This window comes from Bufo gargarizans, chromosome 7 (genome assembly GCF_014858855.1).
Source record: "Bufo gargarizans isolate SCDJY-AF-19 chromosome 7, ASM1485885v1, whole genome shotgun sequence".
NCBI classification, from domain to species: Eukaryota; Metazoa; Chordata; class Amphibia; order Anura; family Bufonidae; genus Bufo; species Bufo gargarizans.
Genome location: NC_058086.1, coordinates 3003676 through 3023379, shown reverse-complemented (window position 1 = coordinate 3023379; position 19704 = coordinate 3003676). Strand labels below are relative to the sequence as shown.

Here is a 19704-nt window from a genome sequence, read left to right as displayed (position 1 = left end):
ACCTATTGACTTAGCAATAGTAGAAGCATCATACTTACCTGCTGTCTGTGACCATCCGGGAGCTCCTCCTACTGGTAAGTGACAGATCATTAAGCAATGCGCCGCACAGACCTGTCACTTACCAGTAGGAGGAGCTCCCGGCCGGACACAGACATCGCAGCAGCCAGAAGGCAAGTATGATGCTTCTACTATTGCTAAGTAACCATGGCAACCAGGACTGCAGTAGCGTCCTGGTTGCCATGGTTACCGATCGGAGCCCCAGCGATTAAACTGAGACTCCGATCGGAACTCCGCTGCCACCAATGATGGGGGTGGGGGGGGGGGGGGAGAGGGGAGGCAGCACACTGGCCACCAATGTTATTATTACAATAGAGGGAGGGAGGGGGGGCCGGGGGAGGCCGCACACTGTGCCACCAATGTTATTAATACAATAGCGGGAGGGGGGCCGGGGGAGGCCGCACACTGGCCACCAATGTTATAAATACAATAGAGGGAGGGGGGGGGCCGCACTGGCCACCAATGATATTCAAACTGGGGAGGGGGGTCTGCCCCCTGCTGCCTGGCAGCCCTGATCCCTTACAGGGGGCTATGATACGCATAATTAACCCCTTCAGGTGCGGCACCTGAGGGGTTAATTGTGCTGATCACGGCCCCCTGTAAGAGATCAGGGCTGCCAGGGGGCAGTCATGTACACAGTTTGTAGTATATTCTAACTAGAAGCGTCCCCATCACCATGGGAACGCCTCTGTGTTAGAATATACTGTCGGATATGAGTTCTCACGATGTAACTCAAATCCGATGGTATATTCTAACATAGAGGCGTTCCCATGGTGATGGGGAAGCTTCAAGTTAAAATATACCATCGGATTGGAGAAAACTCCGATCCGATGGTATAAAAGGGACTCCTGACTTTACATTGAAAGTCAATGGGGACGGATCCGTTTACAATTGCACCATATTGTGTCAACGTCAAACAGATCCGTCCCCATTGACTTGCATTGTAATTCAGGACGGATCCGTTTGGCTCCACACGGCCAGGCAGACACCAAAACTTTTTTTTCATGTCCGTGGATCCTCCAAAAATCAAGGAAGACCCACGGACGAAAAAACGGTCACGGATCAACGGAACCCCGTTTTGCGGACAGTGAAAAAATACTGTTGTGTGCATGAGGCCTTTATCTCTGGTGAAACAACTGAAGACTTACCTGAATGCTGGATCTGGCATTTTTCCCCATAGGAATGTATTAATGCCGGATCCAGCATTCAAAATACCGGTAAAATAGATACAAGACGGATCCGTCTGCCCGCATGACAAGCGGAGAGACGGATCCGTTCTTGCAATGCATTTGTGATACGGATCCACATCCGGATGCGTCTCACAAATGTTTTCAGTCACATCCAGATCGGCGGGCAGTTCCGACGATGGCACTGCCCGCCGGATCACACTGCCGCAAGTGTGAACGTAGCCTAAGTAGGCTGCACAATAACTGATGGAAAAACCATAGATTGAAAGCCCTCACGGGCAGGGCCCTCTCTCCTTCTGTGCCAGTTGTAACTCGTCTTGTTCATGCTTAGTGCCATTGTCTGTATTACATATACCTCTTCTCATATGTACAGCGCTATGTAATGAATGGTGCTTTAGTAATGGAAATAACTGACCAAATAACTGGTGTGAACTTGGCCTAATGGAGGGGGTTTGAGAAGACCCAAGCAGAACTTTTGCATTAGGGCCCAGGGCCTGTGCTAGCTCTGTATGGAGGGCAGGCAGCACATTACATGGTCGCTAGTGGCTCGGCTCTCCCCGCTCTGAAGGAGTCACTGACATCAGACTGCTTATTATTAATGAGCCGCGTGAAGTCTTATTTACACCGCCCACACAAGGGGCGTGTCCTGTTTAGCGGTCCTAATCTATGAACCGTCTGGTAGTAGGCGTGTCTTACTATATGTCTATTTTGTCGGTCTCGCGCTGCAGCAGCCAATCAGAAACCACAATGAGATAAAAGAGGCGTGCCTCTCGCAAGTCTAGGGTAATGAGCTGCGGGAAGGTAAGCAGTGTTTCCAAGATGGCGTCTCCATCAGCATCGCTAGCGGAGCCGAGTCTATGCGAGTCTCCGGTCCCGGCTTCAATGTTCTCTCCGGAGCCTGATGCGGACGATTCGGATTGCAGTTTGGACGGGGAGCCTTTGAGGAACGGAGAGTCCGAACTAGACCTGACGAGTAAAGTAAGCGCTGCTCTGTGACAGCAGGCCCCCGGCTAAGTGTAGGGGCAAGTGGACGTGTCACTTAGGAGAGGGCGGGGATACGGGGCCTCGGTCTGTGCGGATACTGGGCTGCCTCCATTCATCTCAGTCCACCCTGTGCCCCACAGCCCGGTGTAGAGTGCCCACCTGTCACCTGGCCCTCTGGCGCTTCTTCTGTGGAGGATATGCAACTTTTAGACTTTTTTTTTTTTTTTTTTTTTTTTTTTTCCTAGTACATTTTGGGTCCTTGTAATGAGCACACAAAGTTCAGTAGAGCCTAGTTCACACAAGGAAGGTGTCCGCTTCCTTCTCCATGTCACACCGCTCTTATGGTACTTCTACACTGTGACATTTGTCGTATCACTATAGTCAGTGGTGCCGCGCTGCGACTGGATGGGTCTTTGTGCGACTGTCATGTCACAGCGCAACACTATTGCCTATTATCATTACAAAGATTGCCGTGCACTGCGACAAATTGTGTGTAGACGTACCCTTATACTCCCCATACCGCAGACAAATTGTGTGTAGACGTACCCTTATACTCCCCATACCGCAGACAAATTGTGTGTAGACGTACCCTTATACTCCCCATACCGCAGACAAATTGTGTGTAGACGTACCCTTATACTCCCCATACCGCAGACAAATTGTGTGTAGACGTACCCTTATACTCCCCATACCGCAGACAAATTGTGTGTAGACGTACCCTTATACTCCCCATACCATACCGCAGACAAATTGTGTGTAGACGTACCCTTATACTCCCCATACCGCAGACAAATTGTGTGTAGACGTACCCTTATACTCCCCATACCGCAGACAAATTGTGTGTAGACGTACCCTTATACTCCCCATACCGCAGACAAATTGTGTGTAGACGTACCCTTATACCCCCCCATACCGCAGTCAGTGTTAGGCTTTCTCCATGAAGTGTCCCCGATGGCATCACCTCTTGTAGGTTGACTGGTCGCAGATGCATCGCGGAGATCTACCACGGTTTTGTGAACAGCCCCAAGTTGTACAGGCTACTCTTCTGGAAATAACATTAGTTTATCGGATTGCGCCATTTGTAGAAATGTCTGATAAAGTTGCAGGATGGAGTCTAACATGTGATGTCAAACATAAACAGCCTCCTGGTGTTTAGTTTTCTGGTAACCTGTACATAGCCCGTGACGCTGCCACATAATGAGCTGACAGCGGCTTCTTCTATGAATGGGCTGCAGCAGACATGGGTCTAGAACCCGTCATTTCTCCTGATCCATGCACATTCCCATGATATCGCTCTGCTGCAGGCCGCTGTCTGGATGTGACAGACAATCTGGTATCATTTACTAGAGCTGATGAAACGTGGAGGCAACAGAATGAGCCCGGTGGGTGGAGTAGTGATTACATTCCTCCCGGCAACTTAGTTTCTAAACAAACCAAACCTGGTAGAAAATGTCCACTCACAGGATATGGGTCACACCGGGCTGTATGTACAGTGTGGATCTATTAATAGTAAAGTGTAACATGTGATGACTGAGCCCAATATATCCAAACAGGAATCGGGACTATATATGACTGCAACTGTGGTCTCTGCCTGCTTGGAACCTACACCAGGCGTCCTAGCCAGGCCGAGGAGCCCGCTCCAATGTTACAGGGGGGACCGAACCCCACAGAAAAGAGGCTGACGGCTGCAAATGTTAGAAAATCTAAATAAGCATTACTAGCCTGCTCAGACCCCGGCGGCTTCAGTCCTCTCGGTGGTCCTTGTTCCCTGCAGGAATGACATACCAGTGAATGATTATCTGCAGACGTTACGGGAAGTAGTCGCCTACTGACTGCATGCGGCCAGCTGTACGGTGGGTCGCACTCAAACAGAAGGGACCCCCAAGTGCTGCAGAGTAACAGGCCATAGCGGCATAAAATGCTCATGGGGCGCTTTGGGAGCCCAAAGCCTTAGGCACCTGACCGTATGTATTTTGCAATCCGCAAATTCTGGATTCCATCCATGTCATTCCTTCCACATTTTTTGTGGACCTGTTGACAGTGGGTTTGTGGTCCACATTCTGCAGCCATGTATAGGACAGGCTTTATATTTTTGCTGGACGACATACGGATAGCACATGGATCTGTACGTGTGTCTGTCACAAAATGTGGATCATGGACCCATTAAAGTCAGTGTGTCCACACAAAAAAAATTGCGTCACAGACAATGCTCATTGTATTTTGTTGATTGCGTTACAGACAGAGGGAAGGGGATTTTGTGTACAATTGCTGGGAAGGTTTGAATACTGTAAATGCATGTGATTTGGCTGCTTTTTACAAAACCCTGTGGGTAGTAACCTTGTTGGAAGATGTGTATAAATCAATGCTGTGTGTTCAAATAAAGTGTTCCTGTTTTACCCTTTACCAAGTTGAGGCTGGTGTTTGGGTAACTGATCGACAATGGGGGATTGCTATACCCTGAAGATTTGCTATACAGGTCCTTCTAAAAAAATTAGCATATTGTGATAAAGTTCATTCTTTTCTGTAATGTACTGATAAACATTAGACTTTCATATATTTTAGATTCATTACACACAACTGAAGTAGTTCAAGCCTTTTATTGTTTTAATATTGATGATTTTGGCATACAGCTCATGAAAACCCAAAATCCCTATCTAAAAAAATTAGCATATTTCATCCGACCAATAAAAGAAAAGTGTTTTTAATACAAAAAAAAGTCAACCTTCAAATAATTATGTTCAGTTATGCCCTCAATACTTGGTCGGGAATCCTTTTGCAGAAATCACTGCTTCAATGCGGCGTGGCATGGAGGCAATCAGCCTGTGGCACTGCTGAGGTGTTATGGAGGCCCAGGATGCTTCGATAGCGGCCTTAAGCTCATCCAGAGTGTTGGGTCTTGCGTCTCAACTTTCTCTTCCCAATATCCCACAGATTCTCTATGTGGTTCAGGTCAGGAGAGTTGGCAGGCCAATTGAGCACAGTAATACCATGGTCAGTAAACCATTTACCAGTGGTTTTGGCACGGTGAGCAGGTGCCAGGTCGTGCTGAAAAATGAAATCTTCATCTCCATAAAGCTTTTCAGCAGATGGAAGCATGAAGTGCTCCAAAATCTCCTGATAGCTAGCTGCATTGACCCTGCCCTTGATAAAACACAGTGGACCAACACCAGCAGCTGACATGGCAGCCCAGACCATCACTGACTGTGGGTACTTGACACTGGACTTCAGGCATTTTGGCATTTCCCTCTCCCCAGTCTTCCTCCAGACTCTGGCACCTTGATTTCCGAATGACATGCAAAACTTGCTTTCATCCAAAAAAAGTACTTTGGACCACTGAGCAACAGTCCAGTGCTGCTTCTCTGTAGCCCAGGTCAGGCGCTTCTGCCGCTGTTTCTGGTTCAAAAGTGGCTTGACCTGGGGAATGCGGCACCTGTAGCCCATTTCCTGCACACGCCTGTACACGGTGGCTCTGGATGTTTCTACTCCAGACTCAGTCCACTGCTTCCGCAGGTCCCCCAAGGTCTGGAATCTGTCCTTCTCCACAATCTTCCTCAGGGTCCGGTCACCTCTTCTCGTTGTGCAGCGTTTTCTGCCACACTTTTTCCTTCCCACAGACTTCCCACTGAGGGGCCTTGATACAGCACTCTGGGAACAGCCTATTCGTTCAGAAATTTCTTTGTGTCTTACCCTCTTGCTTGAGGGTGTCAATGATGGCCTTCTGGACAGCAGTCAGGTCGGCAGTCTTACCTATGATTGCAGTTTTGAGTAATGAACCAGGCTGGGAGTTTTTAAAAGCCTCAGGAATCTTTTGCAGGTGTTTAGATTAGTTGATTCAGATGATTAGGTTAATAGCTCGTTTAGAGAACCTTTTCATGATATGCTAATTTTTTTTAGATAGGAATTTGGGGTTTTCATGAGCTGTATGCCAAAATCATCAATATTAAAACAATAAAAGGCTTGAACTACTTCAGTTGGTGTGTAATGAATCTAAAATATATGAAAGTCTAATGTTTATCAGTACATTACAGAAAATAATGAACTTTATCACAATATGCTAATTTTTTTTTAGAAGGACCTGTACTCTCCTGGCATAACTACTAGCTCTTGTAAGAGCTGTTCCTGCTCTCTGGTTCTAGGAGAGGTTCACCCACTGGAGCCTAGTCATAGGTCCAGGGTGGGTAGGAGACGGTGCGACCTCAACCAAATTTCGACAGTTCGTGGGGTCTGCAGTGCATATGGTGTCGAGTGGAGTGCTTGGAGTCCTCGGGAAGCGCTAGGAGCATCTATCGACTGTGGTACCCGGTCGGGGTGCCAGGAGATCCGTTACAGAGGGTTACCCCTAGCAGGGTGGTTCTCCTCTAGGGGCCACTGCAGAAGTCTGGGCTCCCTTTCCTGTCCTTACCCCTTCCATCCTGCGATGATCTGCATGTACATCCGGGTTGCGGCGGTGGGAGGAAGCTAACTCGCTGCCATGCTGAGTGAAGAAGCGTGGCAGTTCCTCCATTCAGGCTGTTTGCTGTATGAAACATGGCGCAGGCTCAGCGCGCTGATCCTACTGAGACCACCAATCCACCAATGATACATTGGTAGCATGGTGGGGTATTATTTATCTTGATGCTTATGGGGTCATTTTCTGTTGCCTAAATTTCAAAGGAGTATTTTAGGAAGGCTTCTAGAGTAAAGGAGAAGGGATGTTTGTGTGTGTGTGTGTGTGTGTGTGTGTGTGAGAAGCTTCCTTCTTCCTGGGCAAAACCCCTATGTGAGGGGTGTATTGGCAAATTAATGGAAGAGGAAGCTCCATCTTTTATAGGCAGCATAAAATAGATGATACGTACATCGGTCGGAGTCGGTTAGCGGTCTAAGAAAGCACTGCCCCAGTACTTCCAAAGCTGCTGCAAAAGACTACCCCTCCAGTGATGGTGAGATACTTTCTGGTCTGGAAGAAGGAGAGTGGGGATCAACAGATGAGTCTTCTGAGGACAAGACTGCAGGGAGACCACTAATTCATGTGGAAAATACTAATTCCCTAGTAAAGGCGGTTCGGGCGACTATGGGGTTGGACGATCAGTTTATTTTAAAGAAAAGTTGGGAAGCCTTTGCAGCAGCTGTTGAACCTGCTATTGCCGCTACGTCTGTTGACAAATCACTAAAAGTGTGGATGGGGGAGTTAGAAGCACACTAAAGGGGGTACCCTTAGGGAGCAGTTATTGTCTTCCTTCCCTGTTATAAGTAATGTCTTGGATTTCTTACCTGACGCTTCTGCGGATACCTTAAAGGATAACACATGGGTCACATTTAGACCCTAATTTAAATTTTCATATATGTAGATACTAATACCATGATATTCCAGAATCAGTTACTATTAGTCTGACTTACCCCATATTTAATAAGTTTCAGCCCTTGGCAACCAGTCTGCATAAAACTGCAATTTCACTATTCAGTTAAGATGGCCGCCACTGCCCTCACCCTGAGGCTAATCCTGCCTGCCCTCACTAGCCAGTAACAATAGCCCCCAAAAGTGTCAGTAACCAGAGCCCTCCCCCCTAAAGGGTTAATCTCCTGCAGCACAAAGGGGTCCTCTTACCACATGTTGCTTTCATTTATACACTGAGCAGATGGCAGATCTCCCTTCCCTGGTCTGCGCTGCTTCAACTCTGCCTTCTCCAGCTCTGCTGAGTGAGGGAGCGTCTGCCAAGCGCAGGGACAGGGAGAAGTGCACACAGCCCAGGCACTGTTATCAGCTGCTGGGGAGGACCTGGCTTTAATCATTTACTTACAGTCCCTGGCTGTCAGTAATGTGACCCTGCACGCTGCGTCCTCCGTCCTTCAACACATAGACGGACCATGCCTAGCAACTCTATTTTAAGCAGAGGTAAAAGTAGGCAGTACAGGGAACAAAAATGTGGGGTTAAGGGGTAATTGAATACACAGTGAAAAGTTGAAATAGGGCCACCAAGGTGATATTAATCACCACAATCCAATACTCTCAAAAAAAAAAACAACAACAAAAAAAACTGTTATCCTTTAAGCTTTTCTGCTAGGGCTTCTACCTTATCCAACTCTGCCTGCCGGGCTGTTTGGTTGAAAAGCTGGAATGGGGAAGCTAGTTCCAAGGCAAAACTTTGTGCTATCCCTTGTCAAGGAGATAGACCCGTCCTTGACTTACTAGAAAAGGCCTCGGACACAAAGAAGGGCTTTCCCTATGTTAGTCAGGCATCCAGGAAGACTTTCCTTCCCAGATTTAATAAGGGGAGCTTTAGGGGCAAAGAGAGAGCAAATTTGTAGGTCCTAATAAGAAAAGTAAGTGATTTTCTTTTTTTCCATGTCAGACTAGGTTTGGGCGATAACAAAAAATATTCCCACGATAACTATATTAAGAATTTTATCACGATGTATATTGCGATAATTGCCCATTTAGAAGATTAAAACACTTGGGGCCACAAGGAGACGTTGTATACTGTACGGGGGCAGGCAGTGGGCCACAAGAGTCACTATACTGCATGTGAGCCACTAAGACACTATACTGTCTGAACTTAGGAACTATACTGTAAGGGGGCCACAAGGTGACATTATACTGTATGGGACAACAATTTGTAACCCCCTCCTCCATCAGTATAATGTCTTGTGGCCCCCATACAGTAATTGTCGTCTTGTTGCTTCTGTATGGGGGCAACAGGTAGACATTATGGATTATTAAAGGGGTTGTCCGGGTTCAGAGCATACCCTTATTTTCACCCAGGCAGCCCCCCTGAGGCTAGCATTGGAGCATATCCTGCTCTGATGCGCTCCCTTGCCCTGCCCTAGATTGCGCAGGGCAAGGTTTATTTTGTTTCACTTTCTAGGGCAGCGCTAAATCCTGCCCATCAGTGCCGGTGACGGCAGCCCCATGGAGAGCCCCGGTATGTCACCGGATCTCCCAAAAAGTAGAACTGCTCCGATGCTCATGTCAGGGGGGCTGCCGGGGTGAAAATGGAGGCATGTCCAGCTTCAGCTCTGAACCCAGACAACCCCTTTAAGTGCCATCACCACATGCAGTGCAGCTTGCAGGCAGGGCCAGGGCCGCAGAAGACAGACAGTACAACCTTTATTTCCATAGCATCATCTCCACGGCATACAAGGAGATTGACCCCCTGACCTCTTTAGGGGCAGGAACAGAGGTTAACCCCCCCCCCCCCCCACCAACACCAGTGTTTCCTGTCCCTACAGAGGACAGGGCAGGGAGATGAAGCTAGGAACCAGGACGCTTTTTTTGTTTTTACCTTTGGAAATCGCTGGCATCATGCATGGCGCCCCCCTGCCCTCCCGCGGTCCCAGTACTAACGCTGGGCAGGGGTGTGTGGAGTATACTCGATCCGGGGCCTGGTCCCAGGGCGACAACTCCCTACTGAGGCTTCAGCAGGGTTGCATGCCCGGCGCCTGGGGCGCATATGTGTGACATCACTTCCGGCGCTCCGAAAGTGACGTAAGCTGCGTTCGAGTCCAGCTCAAAACTGAGGCCTGGACATTCAGTGGATGCTCCTGAAGAATCTGGGTGCCCCTCACCTATCCTTCGGCTGAAGAGGGTGACAGCATCCGACCACAATGTCTGGGACAGAGCAATCCCCCTAGAGAGCCTGAACTGCCGCCATCCGTGAGTCCCCTCCAGGGGCAGTGCTCCAGACAAAAAAAAAAATACCTGGTAGCCATTGGCTCCTGAACTGAAAAATTTAGGAGCCAAATCAAATTTTTAGTCGCCAAATCGAAACCGAATCAAAATTTTGGTATCGTGACAACGCTACGCAGATCAGATCGGCATAGGGTTGTTTTGATACCAAAATTTTGATTCGCTTTCGTCACCATAAAGTATTGCGATACTCAATACCGCGCAAAAAAAAAAAAAAAAGCTGCGTGCATTTCGCATATTATGAAATGTTCGGCCCATAATAGAGCATTCGGCCCAAAATGGTGAATGCTCACCGCATAGGAGATATTAAATTATTAAAAAATAGTTTGGACAGCGCTATGTAATATGTTTATTTGTTCTTTATATATTTTATATGTAAAATTGGGAAAGGGGGGATTTAAACTTAATATTTTAGGGTACTTTCACACTAGTGTTTTTCTTTTCCGGCATGGAGTTCCGTCCTAGGGGCTCAATATCGGAAAAGAACTGATCAGGCATATCCCCATGCATTCTGAATAGAGAGTAATCCGTTTAGTTTGCATCAGGATGTCTTCAGTTCAGTCATTTTTACTGATCAGGCAAAAGAGAAAACTGCAGCATGCTACGGTTATATCTCCGGCGAAAAAAACCTGAAGATTTGCCTGAATGCCGGATCCAGCATTTTTTCCCATAGGAATGTATTAGTGCTGGATCTGGCATTCAAAATACCGGAATGCACCCGCACTAAATCCGGACCCATTCACTTCTATGGGGCTGTGCACATGAGGGGTGATTTTCACACATCACTTGTGCGTTGTGTGAAAATCGCAGCATGCTCTATGTTGTGCGTTTTTCACGCAACGCAGGCCCCATAGAAGCTAATGGGGCTGCGTGAAAATCGCAAGCAAGTGCGGATGCGGTGCGATTTTTCACTCATGGTTGCTAGGATGAAAGTCTATTCACTGTATTATTTTCCCTCATAACATGGTTCTAAGGGAAAATAATAGCATTCTTTAACCTCCTCCCGTCACACTAACGCCGAAAGGCGTCAATGCTGCGGCGCTCCCAGGTCACACTAACGCCAATAGGCGTCATCTCGCGAGACGCGAGATTTCCTGTGAACGCGTGCACACAGGCGCGCGCGCTCACAGGAACGGAAGGTAAGCGAGTGGATCTCCAGCCTGCCAGCGGCGATCGCTCGCTGGCAGGCTGGAGATCTGAATTTTTTAACCCCTAACAGGTATATTAGACGCTGTTTTCATAACAGCGTCTAATATACCTCCTACCTGGTCCTCTGGTGGTCCCTTTTGTTAGGATCGACCACCAGAGGACTCAGGTAGGTCAGTACAGTCGCACCAAACACCACACTACACTACACTACACCCCCCCCCCCCCGTCACTTATTAACCCCTTATAAACCCCTGATCACCCATGATCACCCCATATAAACTCCCTGATCACCCACCTGTCATTGATCACCCCCCTGTCAGGCTCCGTTCAGACGTCCGTATGATTTTTACGGATCCACGGATACATGGATCGGATCCGCAAAACACATGCGGACGTCTGAATGGAGCCTTACAGGGGGTGATCAATGACAGGCGGGTGATCACCCATATACACTCCCTGATCACCCCCCTGTCATTGATAACCCCCCTGTAAGGCTCCATTCAGACGTCCGCATGCGTTTTGTGGATCCGATCCATGGATCCGTAAAAAATCATGCGGATGTCTGAATGGAGCCTTACAGGGGGGGTGATCAGTGACAGGGGGGTGATTACCCTGATCACCCCCTGTCATTGATAACCCCCCTGTAAGGCTCCATTCAGACGTCCGCATAGGTTTTGTGGATCCGATCCATGGATCCGTAAAAAATCATGCGCATGTCTGATTGGAGCCTTACAGGGGGGGTGATCAGTGACAGGGGGGTGATTACCCTGATCACCCCCTGTCATTGATGACCCCCCTGTAAGGATCCATTCAGACGTCTGCATGCGTTCTGTGGATCCGATCCATGTATCCATGGATCCGTAAAAAATCATGCGGATGTCTGAATGGAGCCTTACAGGGGGGGGGTGATCAGTGACAGGGGGGTGATCACCCTGATCACCCCTGTCATTGATAACCCCCCTGTAAGGCTCCATTCAGACGTCCGCATGCGTTTTGTGGATCCGATCCATGATCCATGGATCCGTAAAAAATCATGCGGATGTCTGAATGGAGCCTTACAGGGGGGGTGATCAGTGACAGGGGGGTGATTACCCTGATCACCCCCTGTCATTGATAACCCCCCTGTAAGGCTCCATTCAGACGTCCGCATGCGTTTTGTGGATCCGATCCATGGATCCGTAAAAAATCATGCGGATGTCTGAATGGAGCCCTACAGGGGGGGTGATCAGTGACAGGGGGGTGATTACCCTGATCACCCCCTGTCATTGATAACCCCCCTGTAAGGCTCCATTCAGACGTCCGCATGCGTTTTGTGGATCCGATCCATGGATCCGTAAAAAATCATGCGGATGTCTGAATGGAGCCTTACAGGGAGGGTGATCAGTGACAGGGGGGTGATCAGGGAGTCTATATGGGTGATCACCCCCCTGTCATTGATCACCCCCCCCCCCCCCCCTTCTTGGTAAGGCTCCATTCAGACATTTTTTTTGGCACAAGTTAGCGGAAATTTTTGTTTGTTTTGTTTTTTCTTACTAAGTCTCATATTCCACTAACTTGTGTCAAAAAATAAAATCTCACATGGACGCACCATACCCCTCACGGAATCCAAATGCGTAAACATTTTTAGACATTTATATTCCAGACTTCTTCTCACGCTTTAGGGCCCCTAAAAAGCCAGGGCAGTATAAATACCCCACATGTGACCCCATTTCGGAAAGAAGACACCCCAAGGTATTCCGTGAGGGGCATATTGAGTCCATGAAAGATTGAAATTTTTGTCCTAAGTTAGCGGAAAGTGAGACTTTGTGAGAAAAAAACAAAAAAAAATCAATATCCGCTAACTTATGCAAAAAAAAAAAAAATTCTAGGAACTCGCCATGCCCCTCATTGAATACCTTGGGGTGTCTTCTTTCCAAAGTGGGGTCACATGTGGGGTATTTATACTGCCCTGGCTTTTTAGGGGCCCGAAAGTGAGAAGAAGTCTGGGATCCAAATGTCTAAAAATGCCCTCCTAAAAGGAATTTGGGCCCCTTTGCGCATCTAGGCTGCAAAAAAGTGTCACACATGTGGTATCGCCGTACTCAGGAGAAGTTGGGGAATGTGTTTTGGGGTGTCATTTTACATATACCCATGCTGGGTGAGAAAAATATCTTGGTCAAATGCCAACTTTGTATAAAAAAATGGGAAAAGTTGTCTTTTGCCAAGATATTTCTCACCCAGCATGGGTATATGTAAAATGACACCCCAAAACACATTGCCCAACTTCTCCTGAGTACGGCGATACCACATGTGTGACACTTTTTTGATGCCAAGGTGGGCAAAGGGGCGCATATTCCAAAGTGCACCTTTCGTATTTTACCGGCCATTTTTTACACATTTTGATTGCAAGGTACTTCTTACACATTTGGGCCCCTAAATTGCCAGGGCAGTATAACTACGCCACAAGTGACCCCATTTTGGAAAGAAGACACCCCAAGGTATTCCGTGAGGGGCATGGCGAGTTCCTAGAATTTTTTATTTTTTGTCGCAAGTTAGTGGAATATGAGACTTTGTAAGGAAAAAAGATAAAAAAAAAAAAATCATCATTTTCCGCTAACTTGTGACAAAAAATAAAAAATTCTAGGAACTTGCCATGCCCCTCACGGAATACCTTGGGGTGTCTTCTTTCCAAAATGGGGTCACTTGTGGGGTAGTTATACTGCCCTGGCAATTTAGGGGCCCAAATGTGTGAGAAGTACCTTGCAATCAAAATGTGTAAAAAATGGCCTGCAAAATCTGAAAGGTGCACTTTGGAATATGTGCCCCTTTGCCCACCTTGGCAGCAAAAAAGTGTGACACATCTGGTATCGCCGTACTCAGGAGAAGTTGGGGAATGTGTTTTGGGGTGTCATTTTACATATACCCATGCTGGGTGAGAGAAATATCTTGGCAAAAGACAACTTTTCCCATTTTTTTTTTTTTTTATACAAAGTTGGCATTTGACCAAGATATTTTTCTCACCCAGCATGGGTATATGTAAAATGACACCCCAAAACACATTCCCCAACTTCTCCTGAGTACGGCGATACCAGATGTGTCACACTTTTTTGCTGCCAAGGTGGGCAAAGGGGCACATATTCCAAAGTGCACCTTTTGGATTTCACCGGTCATTTTTTACACATTTTGATTGCAAAGTACTTCTCACACATTTGGGCCCCTAAATTGCCAGGGCAGTATAACTACCCCACAAGTGACCCCATTTTGGAAAGAAGACACCCCAAGGTATTCCGTGAGGGGCATGGCAAGTTTTTAGAATTTTTTATTTTTTGTCGCAAGTTAGTGGAATATGAGACTTTGTAAGAAAAAATAAAAAAATAAAATCATCATCATTTTCCGCTAACTTGTGACAAAAAATAAAAAGTTCTATGAACTCACTATGCCCATCAGCGAATACCTTAGGGTGTCTACTTTCCGAAATGGGGTCATTTGTGGGGGTTTTCTACTGTTTGGGCATTGTAGAACCTCAGGAATCATGACAGGTGCTCAGAAAGTCAGAGCTGTTTCAAAAAGCGGAAATTCACATTTTTGTACCATAGTTTGCAAATGCTATAACTTTTACCCAAACCATTTTTTTTTTGCCCAAACATTTTTTTTTTATCAAAGACATGTAGAACAATAAATTTGGCGAAAAATCTATATATGGATGTCGTTTTTTTGCAAAATTTTACAGCTGAAAGTGAAAAATGTCATTTTTTTGCAAAAAAATCGTTAAATTTCGATTAATAACAAAAAAAGTAAAAATGTCAGCGGCAATGAAATACCACCAAATGAAAGCTCTATTAGTGAGAAGAAAAGGAGGTAAAATTCATTTGGGTGGTAAGTTGCATGACCGAGCAATAAACCGCTAAAGTTGTGGAGTGCCGATTTGTAAAAAAGGGCCTGGTCACTAGGGGGGTATAAACCTGTGGTTAATACAGAATGCTTAGTAGAAGGTCAATATAATAAACATTGGTGGCGCAGTGTGCCCCACCAACACCCCAGTATAATAAACATTGGTGGCGCAGTGTGCTTCCCCAATATAATAAACATTGGTGGCGTAGTGCGCCCCCCAATATAAGAAACATTGGTGGCGCAGTGCGCACCCCCCCCAACACCCCAGTATAATAAACATTGGTGGCGCAGTGTGCTTCCCCAATACAATAAACATTGGTGGCGTAGTGCGCCCCCCCCCCAACACCCCAGTTTGATAAACATTGGTGGCGCAGTGCGCCCCCCCAATATAAGAAACATTGGTGGCGCAGTGCGCACCCCCCAACACCCCAGTATAATAAACATTGGTGGCGCAGTGTGCACCCAACACCCCAGTATAATAAACATTGGTGGTGCAGTGCGCCCCCCCCCCCTCAATATAATGAACATTGGCGCAGTGGGCAGTGCCAATGAGGGTTAAAAAATAAAAAAAATAATTAACTCACCTCCTCCAATTGATCGTCTCCTGTTCTTTCTTCAGGACCTGTCAAAGGACCTGTGGTGACATCACTGTGCTCATCACATGATACATCACATGATTCATCACCATGGTAATGGACCATGTGATGAGCTCAGTGACACCACCACAGGTCCTGAAGAAAGAACAGGAGACCGGCAGCTACGCAATCAACTGGAGGAGGTGAGTTAATTTTTTTAAATTATTTTTTAACCCTCATTGGCACTTCCCACTGTGCCACCAATGTTTCTTATAAGGGGGGGGGGCACACTGTGCCACCAATGTTTCTTATACTGGGGTGTTGGGGGGGGGCACACTGTGCCACCAATGTTTCTTATACTGGGGTGTTGGGGGGGGGGGGGGCACACTGTACAGGGAGTCTAAGAAAGAATCGAATGAGTCACTAAGTAAGTCAGCTCTTTAGTTCTTTTCACCTGTGACTCATTCGATTCGCCTCCCTGTACTTGTCAGTGACTCAGAGCTGCTAGTGCTTGCCTTGCCTCAGCTCTGGTTGGTTGGTGGGCGGGGAGGGGAGGGGCTGGCAGAAGCAGCTTCCACTCTAGGATCAGATTACACTCCTCCCAGCCCCTCCCCCCTCCCTGCTGCCAGCGTCTCCGCTGTTGTCTGTGTGCTGTGACTCACTGACTGAGACTGAGGAGAACATCGGCGGCGGCAGAGAACTATCAGCTCCTGTGCCCGTCGCTGTTCTACTGCAGAGCTGCCGCGGAGGGTCTAGTCGCAAATGGCCCCTCTCCATCTCTTGGGAGGTCGTCGTTCCCCCCCCCCCCCATTTTTCCATTTCCGCTGTTCATTCCCTTATAGCTACCTTCCCCTCCTTTTTAGGTGTCTAAAAAAAAAAAAAAAAAGATTGAGATCCCTCAGATGTATCCCCTGTAGTGGCAAACTTCCTGACAATTATCCCAAGAAGCTATGCAAAAATTGTATATCTAATATTGTACGTGACGAAGCACCCTCTCCTGAAGGAAGAACTCAAATCTGATACAGGAGGAAATTCGTTCTTCTCTAGCCCCCCTATCTGCTAAGGGGCGAGTCTGGTCGGGGGGTTCTGCCTCTCCTCTTCAGATTCTGAAGGCCTGATGCTAGCACCTCTCGGGGTAGAGGTCCCCTAGCTGTCCCCGATGCCTTTTTCCCTGTATCTTTTGGCCGCGGTATCATGGGGGGCCGACGCCGCTTCTTCCGGTTGGGAGCTCTGGGATCGGCTGCGGCTCCTGCGCTCCTCCTGCTCGGCGTGCAGATCATGTGACCGGAAGAAGATGGCGGCTCCCAGGGAACGCTAAACCCGGTATGGCGGTAGCATGCAGGGGGGGGTTGACTCTTCGTTTGAATGAGTTTTTTAATGCAGCACAATTCAGCTAATGAACTTTCTCTCTTCCTATGTAGGTAGAGAGAGACTCTACAGTTAAAGCTCTGGGAGAACCAAAAAAGAAAGCCAGAAGATGGGCTTTATGTTCAAAGAAATTGCCAGTCCTATAAAAAAGCCTTATGTAGGCTTTTTTTATATGACTGGCAATTTCTTTGAACATAAAGCACATCTTTTGGCTCTCCCAGAGCTTTAACTGTGAGATAGGAGAGATGATTGCTCCTCTGTCTGGCGAAGATGCTCAGAGGAGCAATCATCTCTCCTATCATACTTGAGAGTGATTGTGAAAAAGGAGATCCAGGCGGCCAGTTCCAGTATGGTTCAGAGACCCTGTGCTGGTTCACCTCCCCAAAAAGACCCAGAGTACTAAGGGAGTCAGAGTTTGAAGAAGAGGGATTATATCTTTCAGAAGAGATGGATGATCGGGTTTCGTTTTATATGGCTGATCAGAAGAGATCTTTTTTCACAAGATTTAGATCCCCTTCTGTCGGCTGTAAAGCAGACAATGGATATTGAGGAGGAGAAGCAGACTCGCTCAGTGCAGGATGAAATGTTCGGCGGGTTAAAAGCAAAGAAAAAGTTGTTTCCGGTGAACGAGAACTTAAAGGATTTAGTGATTGACGAGTAGGCTGATGCTGATAAGAAGTTATATATACCTCATGAATTTAAAAATGGATTGCTGTTCAACCCTGAGGATACAAAACTGTGGGATGTGGTCCCTAAGGTGGATATCCAGGTAGCAAAAGTGGTTTGGAGAACCACACTACCATTTGAAGATTCGGCCCAATTAAAAGAGCCAATGGATAGAAAAATTGACTGATTTCTCAAAAGGGCATGGGAGGTTTCAGCCAATACTAACATTGCTGCTACCTCTGTAGCCAGATCTATGTATTTATGGGTAAATCAGCTGGAGGAACATCTTAAGCAAGACACCCCTAGGGAAGAAATCCTGGGGATCGTTACATCTATTTAAAATGGCCGCATCCTTTATGGCAGACGCCTCTGCGGAGTCCATAAGATTTGCAGCAAAAGCAGATTCCCTAACTAATACGGCTAGGAGAGCATTGTGGCTAAAATCCTGGTATGGGGATATAGCCTCTAAAAATAAGCTTTGCGCTATACCCCACCTCTTTGGGCCGGTACTAGATGAAATTCTGGAAAAGACAGCGGACAAAAAGAAAGGGTTCCCGGGGGAGAAAAGCAAGAAACCTTTGCACTTTCGTAAGCCGGCCAGCAGTTTCCAGAACGCTCCCAGAAGTAAAGGGAAGACGGAGAGGTGGAGCTACCCAAAAGGAGGAAGAGGCCGAGGGTTTCTCTTTAATACCAAGGCAGAGACAGACGCCAGGCCAGTAGGGGGCCGACTCCAGTTCTTCTGGGAAAATTGGATCCAAATAACCAAGAATCGGTATATTCTGGAATCCATCCAGAAGGGGTTTAGAATAGAGTTCCACCTTCCTCCTCCACAACTGTTTCAGACTACAGTTTTCCAGTCTGCTTCACTTCAGGATCAGCGTCTGGCGGATGTCCAAAAGGTAGTAAAATTGGGTGCAATAGTGCAGGTCCCTCCCTCAGAGGAATTCAAGGGTCACTATTCAAAACTGTTTCTCATAACAAAACCAGACAGATCCAAAAGGACCATCATAAACCTGAAATTCTTAAACAGATGGATAATGCATTACCATTTCTAGATGGAGTCAATAAAATCTACGATCCCGCTGATAGGTCCAGGGGCTTTTCTGTGCACCCTGGATCTAAAGACTCCTATTACCACATCCCCATTCACCATCAGTTTCAGCAATACTTGAGATTTGCAATCAAGAAAAAACGGGAAGATATTGCATTACCAATTCCAGTGCCTTCCGTTTGGAATATCATCAGCCCCGCTTAGGTTCACAAAGGTAGTGGCAGAGATAGTAGCCTACCTAAGACAGAGGCAGGTAACTATAATTCCTTGCCTAGACGACTTTCTTCTTGTAGCAAACTCAGAAGAGGAGTTAGAGTCCTTCCTTTGTGAAGCTCTATCTTTGCTCACAAGTCTAGGATGGAAGATAAACCTGGAGAAGTCGGATTTGCAGCCAGCAACACAAAAGTTCCTGGGAACTCTCTTCGATTCGGTAACTCTGCATTCTTTCCTTCCTCAGGACGAACAAGTCAACATAAGGGAAATAATAAAAATTCAGGTTAAAGAAAAAGCGGACACTACGAGAGGCCATGCAGATCCTAGGCCTAATGACCTCGTGCATCATGACAGTTCCTTGGGCCCAGTTCCATTCAAGAACTCTCCAGGCGGAGGTCCTCTCATCTTGGGACAAAGACCACTCCTTTAAACTCCAGGATAGCTCTCTCGGCCAGAGCAGTAGACTCCCTCTCCTGGTGGTTAGTAACAGAGAACCTGTCGAGGGGTTTCCTGGAACATGATACCACTCAAGACAATAACCACAGACGCAAGCAGCCGGGGTTGGGGTGCTCACTTAGAAGATCAGTTCTTTCAGGGCAGTTGGTCCAGTACAGACGTCCTAAGTTCCTCAAACTACAAGCGGTTTGGGAGTCCCTGAAAGCCGCGAAACATCTCCTCACAGGCCATCATATCCGAGTATTATCGGACAATATAACACCAGTCTGTTATATAAAAAGACAAGGAGGGACTTCCGGTTCCGGCGCTCGCATGTGAGGCAGCAGGAGAGGAGAGCTCCGTGCCAGTGAACCGACCACAGGACCGCTAGCCTTGACAAAGGGGTGTAATCCCCGTTCACCTGCTGTATACCTCCTCCGGAGTGGATGGAGAAATATCTGACCAGGAGCGGCACAAGTGTGGGAA

General features: G+C 47.2%; 1 protein-coding gene across 1 annotated transcript in view; it reads left to right on the top strand.

Annotated features, from left to right (window-relative positions):
* The first annotated feature begins 2045 nt into the window (after positions 1-2045).
* The window catches only part of GTPBP1 (GTP binding protein 1), a 61453-nt gene continuing 43794 nt past the window's right edge, over positions 2046-19704 (top strand). Inside the window, exon 1 of the mRNA XM_044302087.1 lies at positions 2046-2222. Coding sequence (XP_044158022.1) covers positions 2064-2222 — 159 coding nt within the window. The 5' untranslated portion in view covers positions 2046-2063. The remainder of the gene's footprint in view (positions 2223-19704) is intronic.